Source organism: Glycine soja, chromosome 11, assembly GCF_004193775.1.
Source record: "Glycine soja cultivar W05 chromosome 11, ASM419377v2, whole genome shotgun sequence".
In the NCBI taxonomy this organism is placed as follows: domain Eukaryota; kingdom Viridiplantae; phylum Streptophyta; class Magnoliopsida; order Fabales; family Fabaceae; genus Glycine; species Glycine soja.
In genome coordinates, this window is record NC_041012.1 from 17383344 (window position 1) to 17410207 (window position 26864).

A 26864-nucleotide genomic window follows, 5' to 3' on the forward strand; every position below is an offset into this window, starting at 1 on the left:
TTGAAAATATTTTTAGAAAAAATGTTTTCTACATTTTAAGCAAACATATTTCCACTCTTATTTTATTTTCTTTGAAAATGAAAAGAGAAAGCACTCAAACCAAGTGTCACATTAGGTCTTGTTCGAGGTGGTTGTGAGTTTCTGCCTTTTGATTTTCAAATGCAATGTTCAAAACAAAACACATTCGACAAAAATAGAGCTGAATTGATTTTCAACTCAATTTCAAAATAGTTTTACATTCATTATCAAAATTAAGAAAAAAAGGCTTTGCAAAATTGGTTTTTAGTTTTAAAAGACACATTCTAACCATACCACTACCCCACCACTTCTGTCATCATTGTCGCCATCACATCGTTGTCATTGCTACCTCAATTGCCACCATTCCACCATAACCACCACCGCTAATACCATTGTCACTGTCATCATTTCGTTGCCTCCATTGTCGTTGTTGCCATTGCTACCACTATTTCACCCTATCGTTGTTGTCACCATTTTACCATTGCTTTCGCCACACCACTACCAGTGTCATTGTCACCATCATCGTTACTACCGCCACCACCATCACCATTCTATCGCCTTTATCATTGTTGTCAACGTCATTGGCACTATTCCACTCACTCATCACCACCCATCATTTTAAAAACTAAACTGGTGATTGACTTAATCAAGACATTGGGTCAATGATTGAACCAGTGGGTCACTAATTGACCCGCATGACCCAATTTTTATTTTAAAAAATAAATTATATCCAACCTTAATTGACCCGTATGACTAGTGTGTTTCCTCCTTTGGGCGTGACCCTACCTGGTTAGTGGGTCATCGATTTAACCGCAAACTTGATCAAGTCATATTGAGTTACATTAGGTTCAATGCATGGTCGATCAAATAAGCAACTTAACCTAATCAAACCTCTGCGTCGTGGTTGAACCACTTAAAATAGTTTATTTGGTTCAAATCTTAAAACATTATCATTACTATTCCACCATTTTTACTATTATTACCGTCATCATTGCTGTTGTTACTATTTCAATTCCACTAGTGTTGCTGTCTTCATTGCTGTCACTCATATCCCGCTACCTTTATTATTATCATTATTTCATAGTAAAATGAGATACAATAAAATAACTGAATCATTTTATTTATCTTTAATTTGTAATATTTAAAAAAAAATTAAAAACAAAAATAAATCAAAACTCAAAATTATTTTTTATTTTAAAAAAACAAAATTCAAAATGAAAAGCCACCCTAAACCTAAACGACATCTTAAATTTTTGTTTTTACAAATCAATTTTTTCTTCCATCAAACAGAAAAAAATATTTCATTAATCATATTTTTTTTTTTATTGATTTTCCTCCCACTTTCTTCAGTACCAAACGGGCATAATTTTTTGTCTCTCTTCCACACTCACTCCAAAATTGTGTTGTCAAGTGTAGAATGACACTTTGAAGTCAAAGTCTATAATGCCCTTTTCCCCGTTCTTGTAGCCAATTGTATTCCATTCTTCGCAATAATTTCTCGGCTTTCCTCGGGATACACATGCAGCGTTTTATAGTGCTCGGAGAATCCCCTTGATTGCAACACCAACCCAACTCGAAGAACACCGTCGCCGTTCGCCGCCGTTTCCTGAAGCCGAGTAAAATTTTCTCCGCGCTACTCTCCGAGTTCAACATTGCTCAGAAGAAACCACCATGTCTCCGAAACTGCTATTATTGGCGAATTAGGGTTTGTAAATTAGGTTTTAATGGCGAACGACACTGGTTCCGGTCGCGTCGTCACAGAGAAAGGACTGGCTACGAGGTCTTCGAGAGAGACATTAGGGAAGAATGCGCTTGCGAGCGGTTCCGCCACGAACGCCACTCCGAATCGCAAGTCGGAACGGCTCGAGAAGCGGACGCCGCCGTCGCTCTCGGCGAGAATCACGGTGAGATTCGGTCAGAAGACGCCGAGTCCGTTGCGGAGATCTGAGAGAACGAAGAACGCTTCTCCTTCTCCTTCTTCGGATCCTTCGGCTTCGAAATCCAAGAGTTCGGGTTCGAAGAGCAATTGCAGTGGGAAACAGTTGGCGTTTGAGGCTAGCGCTGACGAAGATGATGATGATGAGAAAAGTGGCGCGGAAGCTTCTTCGAGACTTAGACCTAAGAGAATGACTGCGGGCGAGTATCGTGCTCTCTTTGTTAAACCTAAGATAGGTAACTTAACAGGTTGCAAAAATTTTATAAATTTAATGGTTAAGTAATTTTATTTTGTTAAGCGAGTGGCTATGAATCGGTTTCAGATCAGTTGCAGTGTTATTCTAACTGGTGGACTTGGTTAGAGTTTAGTGGAGGTGGCTATGAGTTGGTTCTGATCAGTTACACTTTTTAACAAAATGTTTTGAGTTAGGTGGAGTTCTGTTGTTGGATTGTTACAAGTTACGATTTCCAATTTATCAATAGCATACAGTTTTTATCTCTCACACACTCTCACTCATGGCTGTGATGCCTTTGTAGATGAGGATGGAATTTAGGGTTAGTATATTGTTGTTGTTAATATTCTTCTAATTTTGATTTTTGACTGCCAGATTGCAATGAGAAGACAAATGGGATGGATAGGTCAACTGAAGGAGGTGAGTTAATTGAAGAAAGGGTGGTTAGTGAGGTTTGCTAGTGTTAATATATTGTTGTTGTTAATATTCTTCTACTTTTAATTTTTGACTACCAGATTGCCATGAGAAGACAAATGGAATGGATAGGTCAACTCAAGAAGGTGAGGAGTTAATTGAATTATTGAAAATGGTTCTTAGTGAGGTGTACTAGTGTTAGTAAATTGTTGTTGTTAATATTCTTCTCATTTTAATTCTTGACTGCCAGATTGCCATGAGAAGCCAAATGGGATGAATAGATCAACTCAAGAAGGTGATGAGTTGTTAATTGAAAATGTTGCTGAGTGAGTTGTCTAGTGTTACTATATTGTTGTCGTTAATACTCTTCTACTTTTAATTTTTGACTGCCTGATTTCCATGAGAAGACAAATGGGAATGATAGGTCAAAGGTGATGAGTTGTTAACTGAAAATGTTGCTGAGTGAGGTGTGCTAGTGTTAGTACTTAGTATATTGTTGTTGTTAATATTATTCTACTTTTAATTTTTTACTGTCAGATTGCCATGATAAGACAAATGGGATGTATAGGTCAACTCAAGAAGGTGATGAGTTGTTAACTAAAAATGTTGTCGAGTGTGGCGTGCCAGTGTTGGTATATTGTTGTTGTTAATATTCTTCTACTTTTAATTTTTGAATGCCAGATTGCCATGAGAAGTCAAATGGGGTGGATATGTCAGCTCAGGAAGGTGATGACGGGGCTAGGGACAAGATTGACGTGTGCCTTAAAGAGAATTGTTTTGATTCTGCCAGGGATGATAAGGATATTCTTCTACCTGAAGATGCCAATAGTAAAGAGATGAGAGCTGAGTCTAAGTTGAGTGGGCCTTTGAAAGAACTATTAGATAATAATGCGACTCTAAATTCATTGGTACCGTCTAATGCTGCAACCTGTGAGCCGCCCAGTGGGGCGTCTGAAAGGGTTCAGTCTGAATCGTGCATGGAGGAGACATCACAGAAGTCAGGGTCAAGGGATTCCATAATAAATGAAAATTTGATTAGGAAATGTGTTGAGAATGATAAGGGTGAAAAATCAATATCTTTGAAGAGAAAAAAAAATATGTTGGACATGCATTCAGATGCTTCTGCTATGTTGGTTGACAATAACATCAGCAACTTGATTGAGGATGCTCACCCATCAAGGATATGTGGCAATGTTGTGGAGACCAGCGGGTCATGTTCCAAAAGGATAAGGTAATTGCTAGTTTTTAGCAAATGATAGGGAAATAACCAATCCTGTTCCTGAATTAATATGAAATAAGAGTTTTAATCCATGTTTTGTTGCTTTTATTAGGTTTAGCTCTCTCATAGTTTCCTCTTTTCTCTCTTAAAGATATCTTTTTCTGTATGTTAAAAATACTGTGGCTTTTTTCTAGTAAGATGTGAGGTGCCAAGTTTGATTTTTCTAAGACGTCTGAATAACTGTTGGATAAATTACAGTTTAATAAAATGATTTGGATATATGATCTAGGGAAATTTGATGTAATTGATAAAATGAGTGTTTGAAATGAATGCAGTGAAAAAGTAAAGGACTAAAATAATTACAAAGAAAAAAATATTAGGACTATAAGCTTAACTAAGGTATAATTTTTCCATTGTCGACTTGTCATACTGATGGGTAACAAAATGGAAAATTAATCCAAAAGTACTCCTCTTGATAGGATACTTCCATGATAAACCTAGAGTACTCCTCTAGGGTAGAGTGCTCCTCTGACTAAAATTTCAGATGCTCTCTAATTAAAGGAAGTGTCGGCCAAGGTTGTTCAAGGCATTTGATGAGGATCTATGCTCTATATATGGACTAACAAAATTTAATAAAATAGAATAAAAAATCTAAACTAACCAAATCTAAAAGATAAAGCTAAATCCCTAATGAAGAGAAATCCCTAAATCAAAAACCCTAAATACTAATTCAAAATCCCTAAATAGTAGCTAACTAGATAATTGTCCAATCTACACGCACATGTTGTTTTTGAGCAAATACTGTATGGATGTTTCTTAGTTGCTAAGTTTTTTCTAATAGCCATATGAGCAAGGAAAATAGAAAAGAAAAAGGATGAAAGGGAAAGGTAATAGATAGTAAGTTAAAGTGTGTCTCTAAAATTGCATTTATACACTCCCTCACTTTCTCTCGAAGTAGCTGTAAATAGATGTGAATGTGTATTATTATTCAAGTATGATAATGGTAAACACATAATGGATCATCCTCAAAAGATGAGATTCACCTCAAGCCTAATCTTTGCATAGAGGCATTTCTGTCACAAATTTTACTAATAGAATACACATGTATCCCTTCCCCTAACTCCCAAGAGATTTGTCCCCTGCATGCCTCCTCACCTCAATTTTCTCTCCTATGTGTCTAACTGACTTTCATTCTGTTAGGCACCAAGAATTGAAATGAGAAAGAAAATAAAGGATTTTATTGACTAATAAGAAAAGAACGTAAAATAGGAGAAAAAACTCTCCTCCAAGGGTTTCCTCTTCACAAAGGATTTCTCCTTTCACAAAGAGCTAATGCTCAATCTACAAATGATAAGATCTCCCTCTCTCCTATCCTTCTTCCCCTATTTATATCAAATAAACCCCTCTATCTAACTAACTCCTTTACTAACTAATCAATATCCTAACTGTTGTAACTAACTCATTAATAGTCTAACTATGTTAACTAACTTTCCCTTCTCCTTATATCCTAACTCATTATCTCACATTCGGACTTCCCCTTTTGGCCAAACACCTTTAGCACCTCTTACGCCAACTTTCCCAAACTTGTGCATATACCTGCTAGCTACTTGGGTTGTTGATACTTAATCCATTTGGTTGTTGAGTTCCTAACAACTTTTAACAGAGCCTTTACATATTTTGTTAAGAAACTACCTGGCTATTATAACCACCTAAAGTTTAGTTTCTTTGTGCGGATTGTATTGCTTATGGGAAATGGGTCGTCAACACATATCATACATTAATACAAGATGATATGCTTGCAAATCAATTTTTAGGTGGATTAAAAACAATGCCAGTATCTTAAAAGAAGAAAAAAAACCTTGCCTGCACATTAGTTTTGGGATAAGCTTATTTTGTTAGCTCCTAAATTTTTTTTTCAGGCGTATCTCCTTATCAGAATCAGATGTGAAAAAGGGTGGGAGGAAAACTGCCAATAATGTTGATCAGCCTTCTTCAAAATCTAATGGTGAAAATTTATCTACTAGGAACAAGGAAGGTTAGTTGTCCCCACCATTATTAAGTTTCAGTTTGTTATGTGTCTTCACAGACAAATGACAAATAACAAGAATTGTTGAAGCCATTGATGTTTCCTATGGGCGTCTGACACCATAAGGTACTTTTTGCAGGAAATTCTGGAGATTCAGTGGGTAATGTCTCTTAATTCTTGTCTAGTTCAACTGCTTGTGTTTGTAATTATTTCTTGAAAAAATATGGAGATTTAATGAGACAAGGCAGGTTTCTTGGATAGCTTCTCATCACCTGAGGAGCCTCAATGCTGATGTGGAGGCTTTTTCTTATACTTGAGGCATGAGGCATTCACCTCTGTTGTATCATGAACTCAACCAAAATGACACATTTTTTATTCTCTTTTTGTGAATTGAATGTGCTTGGATTTGGTTAAGACAAAGGGATAGGTGGTCTAGAGTTAGTTTGAATCTCTGGCATGACTTGGCCTATGATCTTACTGATTTGGGGGTGGTGCCATTTGAGTTGCAAGCTTATTGGTGACCTAAATGATACCCCAAATCCTTACTGAATCATTCTAATCCTAGTGAGTGAACTAAGATGTAGAGTAGTCAATCTGGCCTATCCGAGGGAAGATACAGGGAGAAGCCAAAAACAAAAATCTTTCAGTTCCGGAGTTCAGACAGTGCCAAAGGAGTAATATAAGTGACTTCTCACATCTTCGGTGAAGATTCTTATCTATTTCTATGGTTTTTCACTCATCATAGCTGAGACATATACTTCTCTTCTCTCTTTCCATCTTCAAAACTGAAGGAAAGTAGGAAACACGTACAAACATCTTTATTACTGACCAAACTCCTGCCAACACAGCATACTTTCTTCATTTCCTCCATCCCCAACTTACTTGCTTTTCTTTCCCGTCACAACTGTAGAATTAATATGCTTGATCCCCCCCCCCCCCAAAAAAAAAAATCATCTTGTTGTCTCACTTTCAAGAGGCACTCACTCTGTCTTACTGTCTCAAAGTGAGGCAGTTTTTGGGCATGCTGCTGCCTTAACTGTCCTTTCTCTTCATAACAAGGCTGATTGATAATTTATTCCATATGAATTGCAGTTCTTAATTCTTGCTAATTTGTTTGCTGATCAAATGACAGACCCAGAGATACCTCAAGGGAACACTGTTGAAACAGAGAAAATACGAAAACAGCAGAGGAGCTTACATCTTTTACTGAAGCCAGAGATAGCAAATCTTTGTGAAATTCTGCATCTGCCTGTATGTACCTTGTTTTCTTTTTGTCAAGTTATATGTGCTGTTTGTTTGTTTGTAAAAGGCCTTCATAATTTGGTTGATTTGATTCTGTCCTTTCATTATGCTCTGGATGTTCAGATGATAGATTACTAATCCTGTCATAATTTTGCAAATGTTTTAGTTTGAATCTTGTGAATGTTGTCTAATGGTTTGGGAATGAAGTCTGTTTTGGAATTGTGAAGTCCAAGGTTAAAAGGCTTGATCCAGGATATGTTGAAGGGGCTTTCTGATGTGGATTTTCTGATTTTGTAACATTTTGTTTAGAAATTTAATAGGGGTGCCTGAAATAGGAAAAGTATAAGGTTGAAACTTAATAGTGATATCTGAAACAGGAAAAGTACAATGTTTTAAATATTAACAGAAAGGATATTGCTTAGAGCAGTAACTGGGTTGAAGATAATGGGTTGGAAATGGTTGCCGTGTGCTTGGAATGAAAGAACAACAGTGATCAGGCTAATAAGTTTTGGATCCAATTATAGGTGTAGACCAATATTACTTGTTCTACACCAAAAGCTATTCTTAGAAACAAACAGCCAATATTAAAATAATTTGGAGGGGGGGGGGAGCTGTAAATAACTAATGAGAGCATATCTCTGACATGATGCTCTGCTGCTGGTTTCCCAAGGGTTTGGTGTTGATAGTTTGATTTTGTTGGAAAGTGTGTATGCATTGTTGATGGATTACTTTGTCATATTTGGGAGTCACCGTATACGTTAAAATAGCATATCATGGCTTCACCTGCTACTAATAAAACCTGAATTCCAGATCATGAATCCATGACCCAAGGACAATGTTTTATGTACTCTGTCATTTAGTATATTTCAATCTTGGTTCTATTGTTCAGTTTGAATTTTGTTTTATTTGAACATCTTTTTCCTAATGCAGGAAAATGTCAAGAGTATGGTTGAAAATTGTCTTGAATATACTATGAACAATTACCAGATCTGTACAGAACCAGTGTCAATATTACAGGCTTTTCAACTATCTCTGGTTAGAATTTGCATTTTCTTCTTTTTCATACATATGTTTTTTCCCTTCAATTTTCTTTGGCCTGGCCTATTTTGCTTGCTGGAATATTTTTTTTTAACATTTTTATACATGACCGTTGGTAAAATGAAAGTGCATCATTCTTACAATTTCTAAGATATAAGAATAACATAATAATCCTTAAACATCCTTCATTCTACATCATTTGGCCTTTCTATTTGGTAAAGTCTAATACTTCATTGATGCCTGTTGATGTTTTATCCATGGATATTTGTTTGTTGCTGCAACCTAATGGGCAAACATTTTTTACTCTGCACTTGATCTACCTGGTCAACTTCAAACCTGTTTCTTATGTTGAATGCCTTGAAATTTTTACAAGTTGAGATTCTGATCTCTGGGTAGCGCAGTCAGCTGATCAAATGAGGCTAGGTTCTAGCCTCAATATGCATGCCTGACACAATTTTCCGGTCAAATAATCTTGACTTGAAGTAACTTTGTAAAAGTTATTTTACTGATCTTAATTCTGTTGAATATTGTATTCTTTCCACTCATTCCATTTAATGAGACTTCTTCCTTTCTATGGATTTTTTTTTGCCTTTTTCTTGCATACAAGGCTTCATATTTCATTGTAGGGATCTACATAGAACAATGTTGTGTGGATGAAACTTTTGTTATTAAGAAGTTATGGTTCTATCTTCTGCTTATTTGCAATATGGTATTATGGTTACCATCTTAAGTTTTTAACAACCTGTTTAATGTTGGAAATTTAGGTTTCCAAATTCTTGTAAATGTGTGTCGTTCACTTGGTTGCCTTTAATACATGTAACTGACAAGCTTTTTCTTTTCAGTGTTGGACTGCTGCTGCTTTGCTAAATCACAAACTTGACTTTGAAGAGTCCCTCATGCTTGCTAAGCAGAACTTGAATTTTGACTGCAAGAAGGAAGTGGTGGATGAAATTAATTCAAGACTCTGGGATCTGAAGGAATTTTTTTTAAAACTCACAGGAAACTCTAATGTTGCCAGCTATCCAAAAGCTTCTGAGTCATCAAATGGGGTTTATTCATTTATTGAAGAGACACCAGAGGTTGAATTAGTAAAAAATGACAATTCTAAAAATATTAAAAACGTTCAGAAGAGTAAAAGCCAGTGGAATAAGCTACTTCTGACACAACAAGAAGAGAAGCAAAAGTTGAAAAAAGATATTGAAAATGAAAATGGTGAATTTTGGAGAAGGTACCGAATACACAGGGCAGCTATTCAATCATGTTCTCCCAATGATGTAACCAAAGAGCAAAAGCTCAAGGTTTTCAACAGTGAATACATGAAAATAATTAGAGAATTGGAAAGGCAGCATGAGATATGTCTCAAGGATCTTGAGGACAAGCAATTAAAAACAAGGCTGACATTCCAAGAGATTTCAGCACCTGATGAATTGATAAACCCAGTTACTTCAAACAAATCTGGGACTAAGGTTGACCAGACTTGTGATCAAGCCCAGCATTCTAATGCTCCGAAAGACCTTGTGTCTGATCATGTTGTCGAAGGAGAGGGTTTCAATGATATAGTTGAAATCATGACAAGGACTGGAACTGGGATTGGATTATCTGAAGCTCCTGATGCCAATGCCTCTGTAGTTGTACCATGCAGTAGCACAGTTGAACTGCAAACTCCTCTGGTCAAACATGCTTATGCTAATGAGATGGACATAGTGGCTTCAAAAGATGGACCAGTATCTGGAAATAAGTGCTATAATGTTGCTGAAAATGAATATGATAGTCAAGGAAATATTTTCTCTAAGCATTACAATTCCAGAGAACAATGTTCTGATGGAGCTATTAGCTCGCCAGAGGAGGGGGAGTTTGTAAATTATAGTTGTGAATCTCATGATTTTTGGAAGGATGCTATAACACAAGTTCTGCCTTCATCTAATGAAGAGATATGTGATGGGATAACATTAGATATTCAATGTTCTGATGGAGCTATTAGCTCGCCAGAGGATGGGGAGTTTGTAAATTATAGTTCTGAATCTCATGATTTTGGGCAGGATGCTATGACACAGGTTCTGCTTTCATCTAATGAAGAGATGTGTGATTGGAAAACATTAGATGTTCAGCGTTCTGATGGAGCTATTAGCTTGCCAGAGGAGGGGGAGTGTATAAATTATAGTTGTGAATCTCATGATTTTGGGCAGGATGCTATAGCCCAAGTTCTGCCTTCATCTAATGAAGAGATATGTGATGGGAAAACATTAGATGTTCCCTGTGGAGAGGTGTCTCCTACAGGGTGTAACACCAGCAGTTCAAATGGTGATCATGTTGAAATTCCTTCTTCTAGGCAAGGGGAACTTGATGGGACTATACTGAGCAATCCTGTTTGTGGTTCATCAATAGAGGTTGGGGCTAATGGTTCCAATGATGGTGCAAAGAATATGGCACCCTTGAATTCTCAATCATCTGAAGAACATATCCCATGTGTAAATACCATATCCACACCAAATTGTGAGAATGCTGCACAAATCCATGAGGCTGATGACAATAATGGTTCAAAAAATGCTGAAACTCTGAACTCATCTTTGTCTGATGAAAGAATTTCCTCCTTGAATTCAAAATCACCTCAAGACCATGTCCGTAATGAAAATGCCATGTGCATGCAAAATTGTGAGAATTTTGCACCGAGCCTTGAGGATGATGACGGTGATGGTTCAACTATTGTCATTCCAAATCCACCTTTGATTGATGAGAGAAATGCTGATAGGACCATAGTATTAAATAGAGATGCACATGTGGGAATGCTTGAGACTGTCAATCTCACTCCATCCACAGAGCAAATATCTGGAGGTGCAGTAGATGAAGATGGTCTCCCCAACCACATTCCCAAGTCATCAGTTTTAGATAGTGTATTGTCCAGACGACGCGAAGCTGATAGTCCTAGTAATAGCTCGGATGCTGATTGTATTATTCTTTCAAATCAACCTTCTTTAGAGAAACAAAATCATGAAGTCTTATCAAACATACCTGTTGGACAAATTCCAGTTGAAGTGTCAGACACTTGTCATGAGAGGATTACTGTAAATGTATTAGATGGGGAGGAAGCTGTGGGAAGGCCTGCCACAGTCAATTGTACTGATTATCCTGAGAATATAATTCCTCTGAATTCTTCATCCATGGATCAAATATCTAATGGAGGTCCATTATTAGATGGAGATTTATCATCAGGGCCTTGTGCTACTAGCCCAGGCAATGGTCTGACCCTACCTGATGAACAAATTCCTGTCTTAGTGCCAGAAAATAGCGATAAAGTGGCTCGATGTCAATTAACAGACAGTGCAGTGGTGAAGAAAAATGCCATATCTGACCAGCAGGAAGGAGTATGTAGAACCATGACAGAAAACAGTTTATCCCAGGAGACTCCAGTATCGAGAACAGTTCATGATCTCATGGAGCCTCTAGAACCACTGCAATCATTATCATCTGTAGAGTCTCCACCTGACCCGGATACTGCTAGAGAAATGCCGAACACTTTGATATCTAGTCCTGTTGATATTGTACCTGATAATCAATCCATTAATGTTTCACTGGTCATGGAGCCTCCAGAGCAGGAGGGGCAATTACTTTCTGCAGGTTTCCTTTCTTCCAACCAGGACCTATCTAATTTGCCTTTGGTGACTGGAAACAAAGACCAGCCATCCGATGAAGATGATCTCCCCTATCACATTTCTGAGATTCAAAATCAAGTTGTGCAACAAGCCTCATATTCGGACCAGCAGGAAGGAGCATGTAGAACCGTGACAGAAAACAGTTTGTCCCTAGAGACTCCAGTATCTAGACCAGTTGATGATCTCATGGAGCCTCTAGAACAAGTGCAACCATTATCATCTGTAGAGTCTCCACCTGACCGTGATACTGCTAGAGAAATGCAGAACATTTTGGTATCTAGTTCTGTTGATTTTGTACCAGACAATCAATCCATTAATGATTCACTGGTCATGGAGCCTCCAGAGCAGGAGGGGCAATTACCTTCTGCCGGTATCCTTTCTTCCAACCAGGACCTAGCTAACTTGCCTTTGGTGACTCGAACTGAAGACCAGCCATCCAATGAAGATGGTATTTCCAACCACATTCCCGAGACATCAATTGAGATTCAAAACCAAGCTGTTGGGCAATGTGCCTCAAATGTGGAACTTGACTCATGTTCTCGTCAAGTTGTACATCCAGCCTCAAATATGGACCTTGATTCACTTCTTCCTGGTGGATTCAGACGGCAGTCTTCAGACACAAGAAATTTGTCAACTCTCACAGAGAATAATAGCCATCCTGTACAACCTGCTAGCCAATCAGCTTCCAGGATTATTCGACATTTGTGCCTTGATCCACTTACCAATGAATTAGAAAGACTGCGTATACTGACAGACCAAAATATGAAAGAATATGAAAACAAGGTTAGCTTTTGGTTTACTGTTGCTATGATAATACTTATATTAGGTTTTATATCCTTAATCTTTTTCTTTTATGATAACTACTATATTATTCTACTTGTTGGAGCAGAAATTGCAGTTGAAATGTGATTTTGAGAAGGAACTCGAGGAACTTTACAGGAAGTATGACATTAAACGTAAGGAGATTGAGGTTGAATTTCAGAATATAAGGAAGAACCTGGATACACGAAATAAAATAGTTTTTGTAAATAAGATATTGGCTGAGGCTTTCAGGGCTAAATCCATGGATCTTAAAGTATCTGGTGCATCAAGAATGCAGCAAGGTATATTTCTTCAAATTATACCGACTCTAGTGATGTTGGAAATTTCTTTGCCCTTTATTATTCTCCTTTTGACTGTACAAGTTTCTGCTGAAGTATATTTGTTGCTTGAAAACATAACTAAATTGCTGATACCATTAAGATATATGCGGAGACTTCTTAACATGGACAAGTGTCATGCTTCTATCATTGTTTATGTACTTTTATAATTTAACTCCTAAAAGGAAAAAATGAATCTGCACAAAAACAAATGTTAATGGACAGAGGGCTTTCCCTTTCGATAGGCTTTGTAGGGCATTTGGAATCAAGCTCTCAAGCAAACAATGCATACAATAACTTATATCCTGGGGTTCTGTTTTCTTTCTTTATATAAAGTAAAAAACTACCAATGCATTTACGGAGTGCAGTTGTTTCCAAGGTTGGCTGTTTGAATTTTTGTAAACATCAGGCAAGGGTTTTATTTTGTTAAATATGCCATTTTATGCATGTCTCTCACTGCGCAGGCACATCCACCTCATTTTTTCCCCATTCTCCTCATTTCTGTTTGTCTTTTCTAACCACACCTTATATTAATGTCAGATGCAAGTGTTCCAATGCAATTATTTCAGCTTGCAAGTCAGCAAAATGCCACTCAGCCCTGTCTGGTTGGTGCATCATCTTGTGGGCCTCCTGCAGCCAGCGTGCAGAGTTCCTACGCCACAACTACCACTCAGACTATGGTATCACCAATACAGGCCACTTACAGTACACCAGGAACTTTCTCCAGTGTTTCTCCAAGACTACCTCATATCAACTCCCTCTCTTCACCCTTGGGAAATGTTCAAACTGCCGGGGAGATACGTGCCCCTGCACCACATCTCCAGCCTTATAGACCCCCAACATCCATCCCAGCCTCCAGTCCATGTACAGTTCCGCATGGGAGGCCAGGTCAGCCTACACCCGGTAATATTCCGGTAACTTCTCCCCCATTTTCTCACCGGACACCCCGGCCAATGCCCGCAAACTTTCAGTCTGTTCCTCATAGGGGGCATTGGCCCGTAAGTACAAGTGGGTTATCCACACCTAATTTATCTGCTGCCATGAATTCTCGTGGTGATGCTAATAGTCAACCTGGTATAAATCTGGCAAATGTTCGGCCACATATGCCAGATTTGCCTACATTGATGAACTTGAACCTATCCAAATTTGGCTGTAATAGCTCGCCGGCTAACTCAGCACATCAAGCTACATCACCTGATGTAGTCTGTTTATCAGATGATGAATGACCAGAAGAAGTATTTAAATATCTTTTGCGTATCTGTCCTAACACTAGGCAATTTTTTCTTTTCCCTCGTCGAGGGGCTTCTAACAATAATTTAGGAGGGCAGATATTGTTGTTGTGGTGGTGGTGGCAGCGGCAGTGCCAGTGTCGTCCTCATCTGTTTTTATTGTGTTGTAATTATTATTTATTTTATAATGTATATTCAATGTAAATTAGTTGTATGGTTCTCCTTTGTATTGCAATGAATGGATGTGCTAGTTTGGTGGGGGAGATGAATGAGTGTTAGTTGAAATGAAAGCATGTTGCTGTTCATATCGCATTTTAGATTTAAAATACTTGTTAAGGTTTTATGTAAATTAGTATCTAGAAGTGCCCCACCATGCTCCAGTTCTCTCAGCAAAGTAATTCGTTAATAAGCGAATTACTCCTCTTGCACTCTTTAATGATGCTTCATACTTCGTAGTGCTCTTATAAGGATGCTCACTTGATCTAGATGTTCTCTTGATAAAGAAAATGCTAATTGTTAGTTATGCAAAAGTTTTCATTCCACAAAATACCCTAATACTCAATAAGGCTCTTGGATAAATTTTAGTTAAATACGAAGATCTGTCCAAATATAAAATCTTTGGTAAATCATAAATTTAAAATTTTATGTATAATATTCCAATCAATATTAATTTCTTAAAATGTAAAATCTTAACTTAAAAGAAATGATTGTTTCTCTATTATGCCTTTTTAAAAGATTTTAATGAAATACATTCTTAAATAACAATAAATTTACTAATTTAAATTGTATTACAAACACATTTAAATTTTGAATAATTTAAATATTCTTACATTACAGAATTTAACAGTTGAATTGCTAAAGTGTCATCATTTTTATATATAAAAGCTTATTAAAACTTATATCAAATTTATGCTATCCTATATAATGGGATGGATCATATATAGTGCTAATGAAAATGCAAATTAATTCACAATATTTATTTCGGTCCTTTATATAAAACAAATGAGCCTTATTTTTAATTCTAATTATACCAAACATGAACTCATTTTGTATTAATTGTTAATTTTTTATATTTTTAATTTATTGTGAAATCTAATAATTAGATGTATACTTATTCTTTATGCCAGTGGTTCATTATTTTCCTATTAACATTAATATAAGTTTTATTAATTAGAAAAAAAAATATAAGTTTTGAAACAAGTGTTGCACTATTTTTTTAATATCATATCAATTTTTTTCACTAATATCTTTAATAATTGTCATTTTATCTTTTTAATATAAAATTTTGATAATAAAAAAATATTAGTTTTGTAAAAAAATATTACTTTTTTTCTATTTATTTTTATTTTTAGTAAGAAAAACTTAGGATGACATTTATTATGTAACAAAGAGAGTAAGTCACACTTATGGGTGAAAAAAAATCAATGCTTGAATTAAGTATAGTGTCATTAAATATTATCACTATTTAAATCATTTAATTCTATTAGAATCATAAATTTAAATTTATGATTATTAATTAAAATTAACTAAGTTATCTACTTGTTTTGGTTTTGATGAATTAGTTATTTTTTTATATATAAAAGATTAGAATAGTCTAAATCAATGATCTTGAAAAATGTAAATATAAGAATTAGAGTTGGAAATGAGTAAGGTCCAGTTCAACATGAAGGAATAAGAATTGATTAAGCTCGAAGATCAAATTGAGTTTAATATGAACTTTTATTTTTCAAATCAAACTCAATTTGATTCATGCTTGTAAAGTCAACTTATTAGCTTGATTCAATTCGAAATTATGATTAAGTATTACATTTTTGGTTGGAATTGAGTGTTGTTCTAGTATCTTTTAATAATTTCTCAGATGTCTAAGTGGTTGGTCAATCTCTATCATGTGAAAAATTAATTAGTTTTAATTTAAGACTATCAACCGGTGTTCGTAATCCTAACTAAGATCACCTAATAATTTTTTCATTCATAGCTTTCAGGTATAGGAAGAGGGACACCATCCCAATCCTTGAGGCACAAGCACCGGGTCTATCATCCTTCCCTGATTAATTACATTGAAAAGTTCATCAAAATCTTCTCTAGGGGACTTAATTTTCCTCAATTGACAAATTTATAAAGTGGATACGATCTGCACTCCTTAATTTTATTAGGACTAGGTAAACTCCCAGTCTCAAGGTCATTCCTTGTACACTCAACTTTGTGCAAGACAACCTTCAGTGCCTCTTCAAAAAAGCAATCTTCAGGAATATGAAAAGCATATCTACTTTGCAAAACCATCATGACTCAACAATTAATGCTTGGTCCACCATCACGTGCTTTAGTTTTTGCATCAGTGGGTACGTGCATGGCATTACTCGGGTCACTAATGTAGGCAAAAACATAATCATGATTGAAACTCCAACTGGGGTTAATTACCTTGAAAACTGTCACCATGCAAAGCTTTGTTCCTAGATACCTCAATCAAAGGGTTATCAACTGGGGTACCTTCCTGTATGGATCGGAGTCCAGCTATGCTATATATGTATGAAAATGAAACCAATTAAGTCACCTGAGGCTGAAGGGCAAACACGCATGTTGTGATTCAGCAGTTTTACAATGCCTTCTACTTCTAGTACTATCTCAAATCTGATGCCAGAGCAGCCTTTCAAGGAGGGTTTGATTATTCTCACAAACATTAATTGCAGCTACTGTAACAATGTTGCAAAGTATATATATATATATATATATGGCAATCTTCCGAAAATTCTAGCATTCAAAAACCTGTAACAAACATGACATCACACCATTGCCTATGAACCATAATGTGCTTGAGAAGTGCAATGTAACTATGTAAGTCCACTTGCAAGCAAAACATGGATGCTACTTAACATTTTAATGTTTCTAATGATTTTTTTATCTAACGCCAATAGGCTATCGTGGATCATGGATGCCAATTTTATTTACTATAGACTAATAATTTAACCTTTTTTTTATTTTTTTTTTTTCTAAAGTTTTAGAATCCAGGAGTTTATTAAAGTAATTTTTATTGTTGAATTAATAAATTTAGGAATTTTATAATATAAAAAACAAAAAAATTCTTAAAATATTTTAACATCTAAAATATGCAAAAAATGAAATTCATTTACATCTACGTAAATTTATAAATTATTTAACAAACTTTTATATGATTAAATTTTTATCAATACAAGGATATAACCTTTTTTAAATGCTGAATATCGTATAATATTATTAAAAATTAATTAGTCTTCAAATATTATAATCATATTTTAAATAAATTAACTTTTATCTAGTCGTTCTTTTGAGTTTTATGTTTTTTTTTCAATCGGAAAAAATTGGCTAATCCAACTAAAATTTATTTCTTAACAAAGAAAGGAGTAAAATTTTAATTTGCATCCAATTAATCCTCCTTCCGCTAGATTGATTCATTTTGGGATAAAAGCATAAAAGTGTATTTCCAATTGTGTCGAACCTTGCTAATATTTTTTTGTAAAATAAAGTTATAAAACTTTCTATTCCTAAGAAAAACATTTTTATATAAAAAATATTATTATGAAAAAATATAACTTAGTAAGATTCTTCTAGTAAATTTGTTAGAAGTATTCAGATGTTCAGATCAATCAATGATCTAACCCTATCCAATTATATTGGGTTTTATTTTAATTATTCCCGTCGAACTCAATTCAACCCAATTAAAACCTAATCACATACGAGTTGGGTAATAGATTTTATTTTTTTAAAACTCAATCCATCCTAATCCGACCCAACCTATATCATATAATTAATTTTTTATTATATAGAAATTAATTATTAAATATATAGCACATTAATTTTTAGCTTTCACAGTTTATTAAACTATTAAATTAAATTACTCATGATTTTTTTTTCTTTTTTAAGTTGTTTTTATCTCTATTTTTTATTTTGTTTTATGTTTTTTCATTTATAGAATAAAAATATTATATTAACATTGAAATCATTAATTCTTTAATCAAATATTATCACAATTTAATATTTTTTGAGTGTATTTAGTCATTATATATTTATAAAATTTTAGGAAAAAACAAATTATTATTCTAAAAAAATTTAAATTTAACAAAATAAAATATTATTTTTAAATATTGAGCCTGATTAATCCAACCCAACCTAATTCATTTATGAGTAGATTGAGTTGGGTCGAGTATATAAAAAAATTTCACAAACTCAACCCAACCTAATCCAAATTTTTTTGATCAAGTTGGATAACAAGTTTAACTAAATTCAAACTCAACTCAATCCATAAATACTCCTAAAATTTATCCTATATGAAGGAATTTATTTTACCCAATAGAAAGAATTGAAGAAAATAGAAAAGTCGCAACCAATATTTATTAGGAAAAGTCATAAAAAAAACCTATTTGAAAAAAGAAAACGACCTTCGAAACCAAATTAATTTTAAGTTTAAAGTTGATTATGTGTTGATATTTGCACCTTACAATATAAAGACGACTTTAATTAAATGCACAAAATGAATATAACTTAAAAATATTTATTGGTATCCCTTATGAAATAAGAATACATTTCTAAAATAGTTTTATTATTGATTTTTATCAACGGAAAATTTATTATTAAGAACATTTTTATTATATATTTTGTTTAAATAAGCGGATTTTTTTTTTTAACTGGACAGGGGTGGTTCCTTTACTCCTACATATTCTGGGTACAATGGACAAATAAAGTTACATAATTCTTTTATTAGTTTCCCTATGAACAAAACTAACATTGAGGATATCCACTATGTCGGAGTTTTCCATCTTGCAAAGAATGTGGCTGAAAGCTCGATCCGTGGCAAGAGTTAGGCCATGAATGAGTCCCGATTTTAAGGTCTAATCTAGTATTTATAATAACTTTTTTAAAAAAAATATTTTGCAGAATAAGACGATATATAGAATATAAATTTAAACTTAAACTTTTATGCAAGTCAACATGCTCAACATTTAAAAAGATAAATAAAGAAAATATTTTTATACATTATAACAAAATTAAGAAAGTAAAAAGATTATTATCATTATCATCGTAATTAGGACAAATATTCATTTATTTTACTTAAATAACTTGGTTTGTTTGTCCTAAAAGACTTTTTAAATGTTCTCAGAACTAGTTTTATTTTTTTAAAATTAGATTGATATTACTCATCGATTAATATTTGTTTATTTACAATCATTCGTGAGTATTGATTCTCTTAGCAGCCTTATTCTTCAGCATTCTTGTAAACATATTATGACTTGTTTTGGCACTTTTGCAAGCAAGAATCCTCCACATAAGATACAAAACCATGAGCATCTGTCAAGTAAATTCAATTATAAAAAAAAATATGTAAGATAAACAATATCAATATTGACTCAATTATAGATAATGATTATAAAACCTATTAAAGATAGAACTATGTTGGAAGATAAAGAATACCAATATTGACGGTAATAGATTTGTTCACACCACAACCAGTAATACAATCGTATTTATCGATTGTCGCTGTTTTACGGCATTTTGCAACACAAATAGCAAAACATATTGGATAGCCAATGTTAGCTACTAAACAATCTATGCCACATTGTGCAGGACATGTAAGCTTGTCTGGCTGAGTTTTCATTGATGCATAACAGTAATCAGCTTGTACGAAGATCAACATAACCATGATCGTCATTCCAATAATTTTCATCTCATTCTTTCCCATAACTTTTCTCAAAAGTCTTTAGAATCTCTCCCAGGAATTATATAGATGTTATATTCTTATTATGATATTTCAAAGAAAACAAACATCAATTTATAAGCACAAAATTATACTTTTAAAATAAATTTAACTCCTCAATAAAATTGTATCAAGGATATATAGCAAATGCCTCATAAAAGAAATGACAGTTTTGGATGACATAAAATAAATAAAAATGTTATGCATTCAATGCTCAAATTTCAGTTTCAAGCGTTCTACAACTCATAATTAATTTTTCAAAATTCCAAATCTAGTGTATGAGGTCGAGAAAATACGTTTAATTTATTCCTACGTTTCACAAATTCCTAATCAAGTTTATGAGTAGCTTTTTAATTTAGAATTAAAAAAGTTTGAATAATAGTAATTCTTCCCTTATTGCCTAAAAAAAAGTAATTCTGCCCCTTTTAAAAGAGAGAGCAAAATTACAACCAAATAATAATTTATGGATTCTTGGTAATGAAATGCCAAATGTTTTTTTTAGTGCATGAAATACCAAATGTTTTTGCCAAATGTTGAAGCTTAAAAATTGCTAATATTTGGTTAGAATAATTTTTTTTGTTACAATATAAACATTAAACATTACAAATTTTGGTATTATTTGTTGTATTTCTTAAATAAACATATAGTAATTCACATTAATAATATTAATAGATATAACTCTTACTCTTTTCGTTCCATTTTATATGATGTTTTAATAATAAAATAAATATTTTAAAATTAGTTGTTATTTTACAAAAATAATTAATGAAGCATTAAATATCTTTAATATTTTTGTTTGAAGTGCTTTAGTGGGAGTAGTTGTTACTATATTAGAGCAGTAAAAAATAATATAAATACGTGGATACATTAAACTTAAAACTATTTAATAAATGTTCCGGTGTGTGTTTGGGAGGGTGGTTTGAGGGTTCTCTAGTGGCGTTATGTTGAATTTAACTTTAACCCTTCAAGTTAAGAAGGATTGGCAGCGGTGGAAGTTGTCTTGAGTGAGATACAAAGACGAAAATAACCCTCCACCCTCTGTTTAAAAGTTAATATATCTAACCACAAAAAAATATTTTTCCTACTATGAGAGAATATATTGGGTGGATTTAACTAAGGCGAAATGTTGGACAAGTGTTAGTGTATGTTTGAACTTAAGTTTGAATTAAAAATACGTTCGAAATTTAAATTTGATAAAATAAAATGAGTTTACACAATATGATTTAAGTTTGAATATTTTTCACTCAAAAATATGTTTGATAAAATAAATTTTGTTTAGAGAATACTATCAAAAGTACTTTTAAATGTTTAATTACTGAAAAGGTATGAAATTTAATATATATATATATATATATATATATATATATTAATAGAGTATTATTTTTATATCATTTAAATATATTTTTAATGAGTATCAAAATAGTTTTCCAGTTTTTTTATTAGGGAAAAGAAATATATAAATTCAGGTACCAAAAGTTCCCAAAAACAGGTACAAACGTTGAAAGCAAAACCAAAGAACTAAAGAGGGATGTACAGATAGCAATAACAAAGCAAGACAAAATCTTATCACCGTCGAAAACCCAAAAGAAAAATACAATATATGAGGTATCGTGTTTGAGTTGGGGTAATAATGAGTGGGCATTTATTATTTTTCATAAATGTTGCTGGCCAAACTGAGGTTTGGAGACGCAACCCATTTGTTGCTTTTGAAGCATACTCAGTTTACCACTAAACGTAGTTGGCAAAAGTACTTCTAGAGAAAACAAAACATGAAGCAAAACTCAGTTTAGTCACCCAAAAATATGTTTGAGGGGTTTCAACGGAAATCCAAACATACTCTTAGTCTATCAGTTTCAAACCGAGTTAACTACCCGGACGTTGGCTTCCGTGTCACACTTGGAAAACTATGGTACCGTCTCAAAGTTAATAGGAGTCATCCAGATATAGCCCTTAGAGATATTTGGCATCCTGTGGCAAATTGCTTAGCTAGTTTTTTTTTTTAACAAATAAAAAAAATAGGAAATTTTATCATCAAATTTTTATTATTTTATGATTTTTTCATTCAAGTTTTATTTTTTTAAATTTTATCACTCAACTTTTATAATTTCTTATGAAATTTATTACTCAAGTTTTTTATGAATTTTATCATTCAATTTTTAATATTTCATAAATTTTACTATTTAATTTTTTTTATTTTTATCATCACATTGGTAACCAAAATGATATAATTTTCTTAGAGTTTTGTATATCGATTTTATAATTAACTTAAAAAGTCACTTCTCTACCTTAATTATAATTATAACGAATATTAAAAAACAAAATTATCTATTTTTGATAATTAGTTTTTAAATCCACCTGATTTGGTATAGTTTGGTAAATAAAAGTCTGATTGTGGTGATCATTAAAATGCAAAAAACTAAAAACTTAGATGACAAAATTTAGAAAAATAATACTTAATTAATAAAATTTATAAAATAATAAAAATTGATTGGTAAAATTTGTAATGAATCCAATTAATTAATCAAGAATAGAAAACTGGTACAAGATCCAACCTAATGAGTCCAAATACAGAAACACTAGCTAAGAAATCTGCCACGTTGTGACAACGATAGTTGCCCACTGCAATAATGGCAGTGAAAGTGTCAGCCATATGTATCGTGAATGTACTGTGGCCCGCCCGTCAAATGTGGGCAACTCTATTTCCTCTCAATTTTTCACATCAAAATTTCAATCTTGGTTATGGACTCTCAAAACATTAATCATTGGTCACTAGTGTTTGGAGTTACCCTATCTTGTTTATGGAGGCATCATGATGAAGTTATTTTTTTATAACAAGAGGAGGATGTGGATAGTTTGATATTTGTTATATTGGAATCATTGATGACCAAATAAGCACTACTTATCAGAGAGGGATGCTCATAAAAGATTTCATCAGCAGAGGAGGAGGGCACTATTTAGGGAGTCATATCTTTAAGAAGTTAACCAAGTAGATGATGTTCTTGCTAAGTATGATTTGTCATGGCTGATGTATCTGAAACTTTATTTTCTCTGACATATAATAATATTTTCATTCTTGAGGTGGTGCCATGTTTGCCAGCAAAAAATAAATTTTCATTTACGCACAATTTTGTATTTAGGAGATTTTCATATTTTAATTTTAATGCTGATTTTTATAAAAATCTCATTTATATTAATTAAAAATAATCAATTGGTTTAAATAATAATTGATATTTAATATCGCTAAGAGTTTTTTTTAATAAACATTCAAAATATTTTGGTCTATATAAAACGTCATTGTTTAAAAAACTAGATCAGATCGACATGTCTAACGGAGAATTGATTTAGTGACAATCCATTAACTCAACAAACAAAAATTTTCCCTTCAAATATTTCTTTATTTCATCCGGTTTCTCTTGTAAGTTATTACAAAATCACGTATACGTACAATTAAAATAAAATTAGGCAAATTCTACCAAACAATATAAATTGAGGACACAAAATATATGCACTACACACCTGTGACACCCTCTACTCCTCACATATATATTAATAAAGGAATAAAAATTCAAATATTAATTAAAAGTATTTTTAAAACATTTTTAAATACAAGCTTTTCAAATGGGTAAAAGGCTCACATTCACTTTCTTCTGCATCATATTCAAACTTGTCCAAATAAATAATAAAGTCATCTCGACTCAAAGAAAGTCATATAAGTCTCATACAATTAATATAGAACCTATATCCTAATGTCACATCGTATTAGAGCGTGGTGTTCCCGTGTCCTCTAGCATGAGGTTCTTCATAGTCATCCACCTATTCATCTGCTCCCCCGAACACAAAGTTCAAGATCATCACAGGATCCAAACACAAACAGCAAACCGGGAGTGAGTTATCACATTGCTAACTACTAGAGAGAAACAACACAACATATAGTAGCCAAATACAATTTACTTAGCATATCTCACATTATTTCATCACTTTGTCATTCATCAATCACACCTTTCAATCATCAATCATTATACACAGGAATCACATACTCCGATCAAGACATAATAACACATCAATTTCATAATAAACAATTAGCAAGCGTATCCAACAGTTATGCTAAGACTCAAGCCTATATGCAATGTGGTACCATGTCAGTGAAAAACCACCCTGGGGCGCTTAGGAGTACATAACAAGACACACCACACAATGGGTTTGTCAGGTCACTCTCACTAAGTAAGATCATAGGGAGACCAGTCAGGGTCACGATGTTTTGCGAGAATGCTCCAACCATATAAGATCAACATAGGCTTAAAGGAGCACTCAAACCCGGTGACCCCCAAGGCCTACACTCCGAAGAGTTCGTCAGGGCCTCTCCCTCCTGATTCAGGTCCAACCCCTAAAATTATTTTAGCACACAGACTCTATCTATGAACTGTACAAAACACATGACTCCTCAATTGTTCTCAAAATAATTTTAACTCGTCGCCCTTTAAGGGTCTTATCATTAACTCGTCGCCCTTAAAGGGACTTAACATTAACTCGTCGCCCAAAAAGGGACTTAGCATCAACTCGTCGCCCTAAAAGGGACTTAACATCAACTCGTCGCCCTAAAAGGGACTTAGCATTAACTCGTCGCCCTTGAAGGGACTTATGATCGTGTGATTGTACAATTCATAGTTCACAACTCGATGCACATATATATCTCAATCATATACATACTCAATTTATCACATACACTTAATCCCAATCACAATGGTATAATCTCAATTTAACATGTTATCACACCTCATGAATCATGTACACTTTACCTATGAACTATGCAATACACACATCTACTCAATTGTTTTCAAAATCATTTTAACTCGTCGGATTCCCACAGTGGATCCCATCACAATACTCGTCGCCCTTAAAGGGTCTTACAATTGTGTGATTGCACAGTTCATAGTTCACAACTCAATACACACATCTCATCTCAATACACATGTATTTCATCATCCGTCACATTCTCAATTTATCACATACTCACAGTTTGAATCATCATTTCATAACCTCAACATAACAATTTATACAAAAGATTTCATCACAACATGGGGTGTAAAATCCCTGAAATAGTTTCTCACAATTATATCACAATCAATTAATCAAATTCATGGGTTAAACACAAAGACATCAAGAGCACTCAAGTTTATCAATCAATTCTCATCAGGACATCAATTGGTACATAGAACACAATAATATTATATTTATAATCATAAAGAGAAAATTATAATTCAATAAACATCTCAAAATAAACCCAAATTTAGTTCTCTAAGGATCTCTACACATGTTCATTCTAATCCCCAATTGCGATAAACTATCCCTTACCTCTAAGCGGGCTCACGTGTCTTCAGCCAGCGATAGCAACATCTCTAGCGGTTCCCGGAAATTCTTTCAATTATTCATCCGACTACTCCGATAGAATTCCCAAACGTCAGAGAGACGGAGAAGAGATTGAAACCTCCACTTGTACTGTCTTCATACGATTCCATTTTCTCCCTCCACAAATATTATCTCGCAAATCCCAACGGTGGAAGCGTGAGGAATTGAATTTCGAACAACATATCCAAATTTCAAAATAATCCAACGGTTAACGAAACCGGGATCGTAGTTTTACCAAGACAGCTCTGGGTTTCTGCGGGAAAGAAAAAAACTACAATGCGAAGGGTGTTTCTCTCAGTTCAGACATGATATCGAAATTATCAACGGTGAGAATGCTCGGAATTGTGTTGCGAACATGATAATCAAATTTCACGACGATCCAACGGTGAACGGGTTCGAGATCGTCGTTTTTCTGAGACTGATTTGGTGGACTGCGAAAAAAAGAAAGGGTTTTGAGAAGAGAAGGAGAAAAACGAAAATGAGGCCAACAGGAGGCAGCTGACTTAACATAACTATTTATACCTAGCATACTCAACCTATTATTTGCTTTATATTTATTTATTTATTTATTTTTTACTAAAAAGCTTTTTAAATTTATTTACGAAAAATTGGGATGGTACCACACCACTTGCTAGTATCGTCTACCATTTGACAAGAACATAAGAAAAATGATTCAACAAAAGGATTTATTTACTCGTTGATTAATATTTGTCTATTATAGTCATCCATCAGTATTATTTCTCCTAACAACCTTCTTGGACATTCTTTTCACAAATTATTACTTGTTCTAGCACTTTTATGAGCAAGAATTCACCACATTGATCACAACATCACGAGCATCTGACATATAAAATCAATTATAAAATAAATATAGTAACATAATTAACTCAATTAAAAAGAATAAATATAAAACATTAAAAAGAGACCAATGTGTAAAAGAATGAATAACAATATTGATGTTAATGGACTTGTTCACGTCACAACAAGTAATGCAATTGTAATAATTTTCAAACTTTTTAGGATATTTTGAAACACAAATAACAAATCATAATGGATACCCAATGTTAGCAAAAAAACAATCTATGCCAGATATTGGAGGACAACTGAGTTGCTTAACAAACACTGTGTTTGGTTCAATTTTAATAGATGGAGAATCATAACCATCTGTGAATCCGAACATAATCAGGATCAGGATTGCAACTCCAGTGATTTTATTTCATTCTTTGCCATATCTTTTCTCTAAGTATTTATAATATATCTCAAAGTTTTTTAATAAGTGTTAAATTCTTGTGATATTGCAAGGAAAATCAACATCAATTTATTGGCACAAAATAATGCTTATAAAATAATTTTAACTCCTCAACAAAATTGTGCATCATGGTCTTTCAAGATTTTGTCACCAAGTTGACTCTTTTTTTAACAATATTTGGCGGGGAGTGGGCGGATTCAATATTTTGTTGTTATAGGGTTTAATAATTTTCAATTATTATATCTAAAAGTTAATTTGATCTACTCTTTGATTGTAAGACTGTTGTAAGTCTTGTTTGATGATTGCTATTGTGTCTGATTAATAGAAGAGTTTTCCAAAGT

General features: G+C 33.6%; 1 protein-coding gene and 1 long non-coding RNA gene across 5 annotated transcripts; one reads left to right on the forward strand and one right to left on the reverse strand.

The window, feature by feature from the left end:
* Window positions 1-1426: 1426 nt before the first annotated feature.
* On the forward strand, window positions 1427-14607 carry LOC114376371. 4 transcript variants are annotated; one of them, XM_028334464.1, is made up of 13 exons: window positions 1427-2190; window positions 2562-2606; window positions 2702-2746; window positions 2851-2895; window positions 3138-3182; window positions 3282-3831; window positions 5739-5854; window positions 5985-6005; window positions 6978-7096; window positions 8018-8122; window positions 8968-12558; window positions 12665-12878; window positions 13455-14607. In XM_028334464.1, exons 1-13 carry the CDS (start codon window positions 1743-1745, stop codon window positions 14138-14140), a joined length of 6030 nt encoding a protein of 2009 aa, XP_028190265.1. In that variant the 5' UTR covers window positions 1427-1742; the 3' UTR covers window positions 14141-14607. The 4 variants fall into 4 exon arrangements, with proteins under 4 accessions (XP_028190265.1, XP_028190268.1, XP_028190267.1 ...); XM_028334467.1 differs by lacking the exon at window positions 8018-8122; XM_028334465.1 differs by lacking the exon at window positions 3138-3182 and having other exon boundaries at window positions 1428-2190.
* A 4658-nt stretch (window positions 14608-19265) lies between these two features.
* LOC114374610 lies at window positions 19266-19893 on the reverse strand. Its single transcript, XR_003658590.1, has 2 exons — window positions 19586-19893; window positions 19266-19462 (listed from the first exon to the last, which is right to left on the reverse strand). It is a non-coding gene; the product is annotated as an uncharacterized LOC114374610 (long non-coding RNA).
* Between the last annotated feature and the right edge of the window lie 6971 nt (window positions 19894-26864).

What these genes read in the sequence shown, in the direction of transcription:
- LOC114376371 (XM_028334464.1), top strand. Translation starts at nt 1,743, where the DNA reads ATGGCGAACGACACTGGTTCCGGTCGCGTCGTCACAGAGAAAGGACTG. An exon ending in GGATAGGTCAACTGAAGGAG is followed by an intron (nt 2,607 to 2,701) that starts GTGAGTTAATTG and finishes TTTGACTACCAG; the next exon opens with ATTGCCATGAGAAGACAAAT. An exon ending in GTGAAATTCTGCATCTGCCT is followed by an intron (nt 7,097 to 8,017) that starts GTATGTACCTTG and finishes TTCCTAATGCAG; the next exon opens with GAAAATGTCAAGAGTATGGT.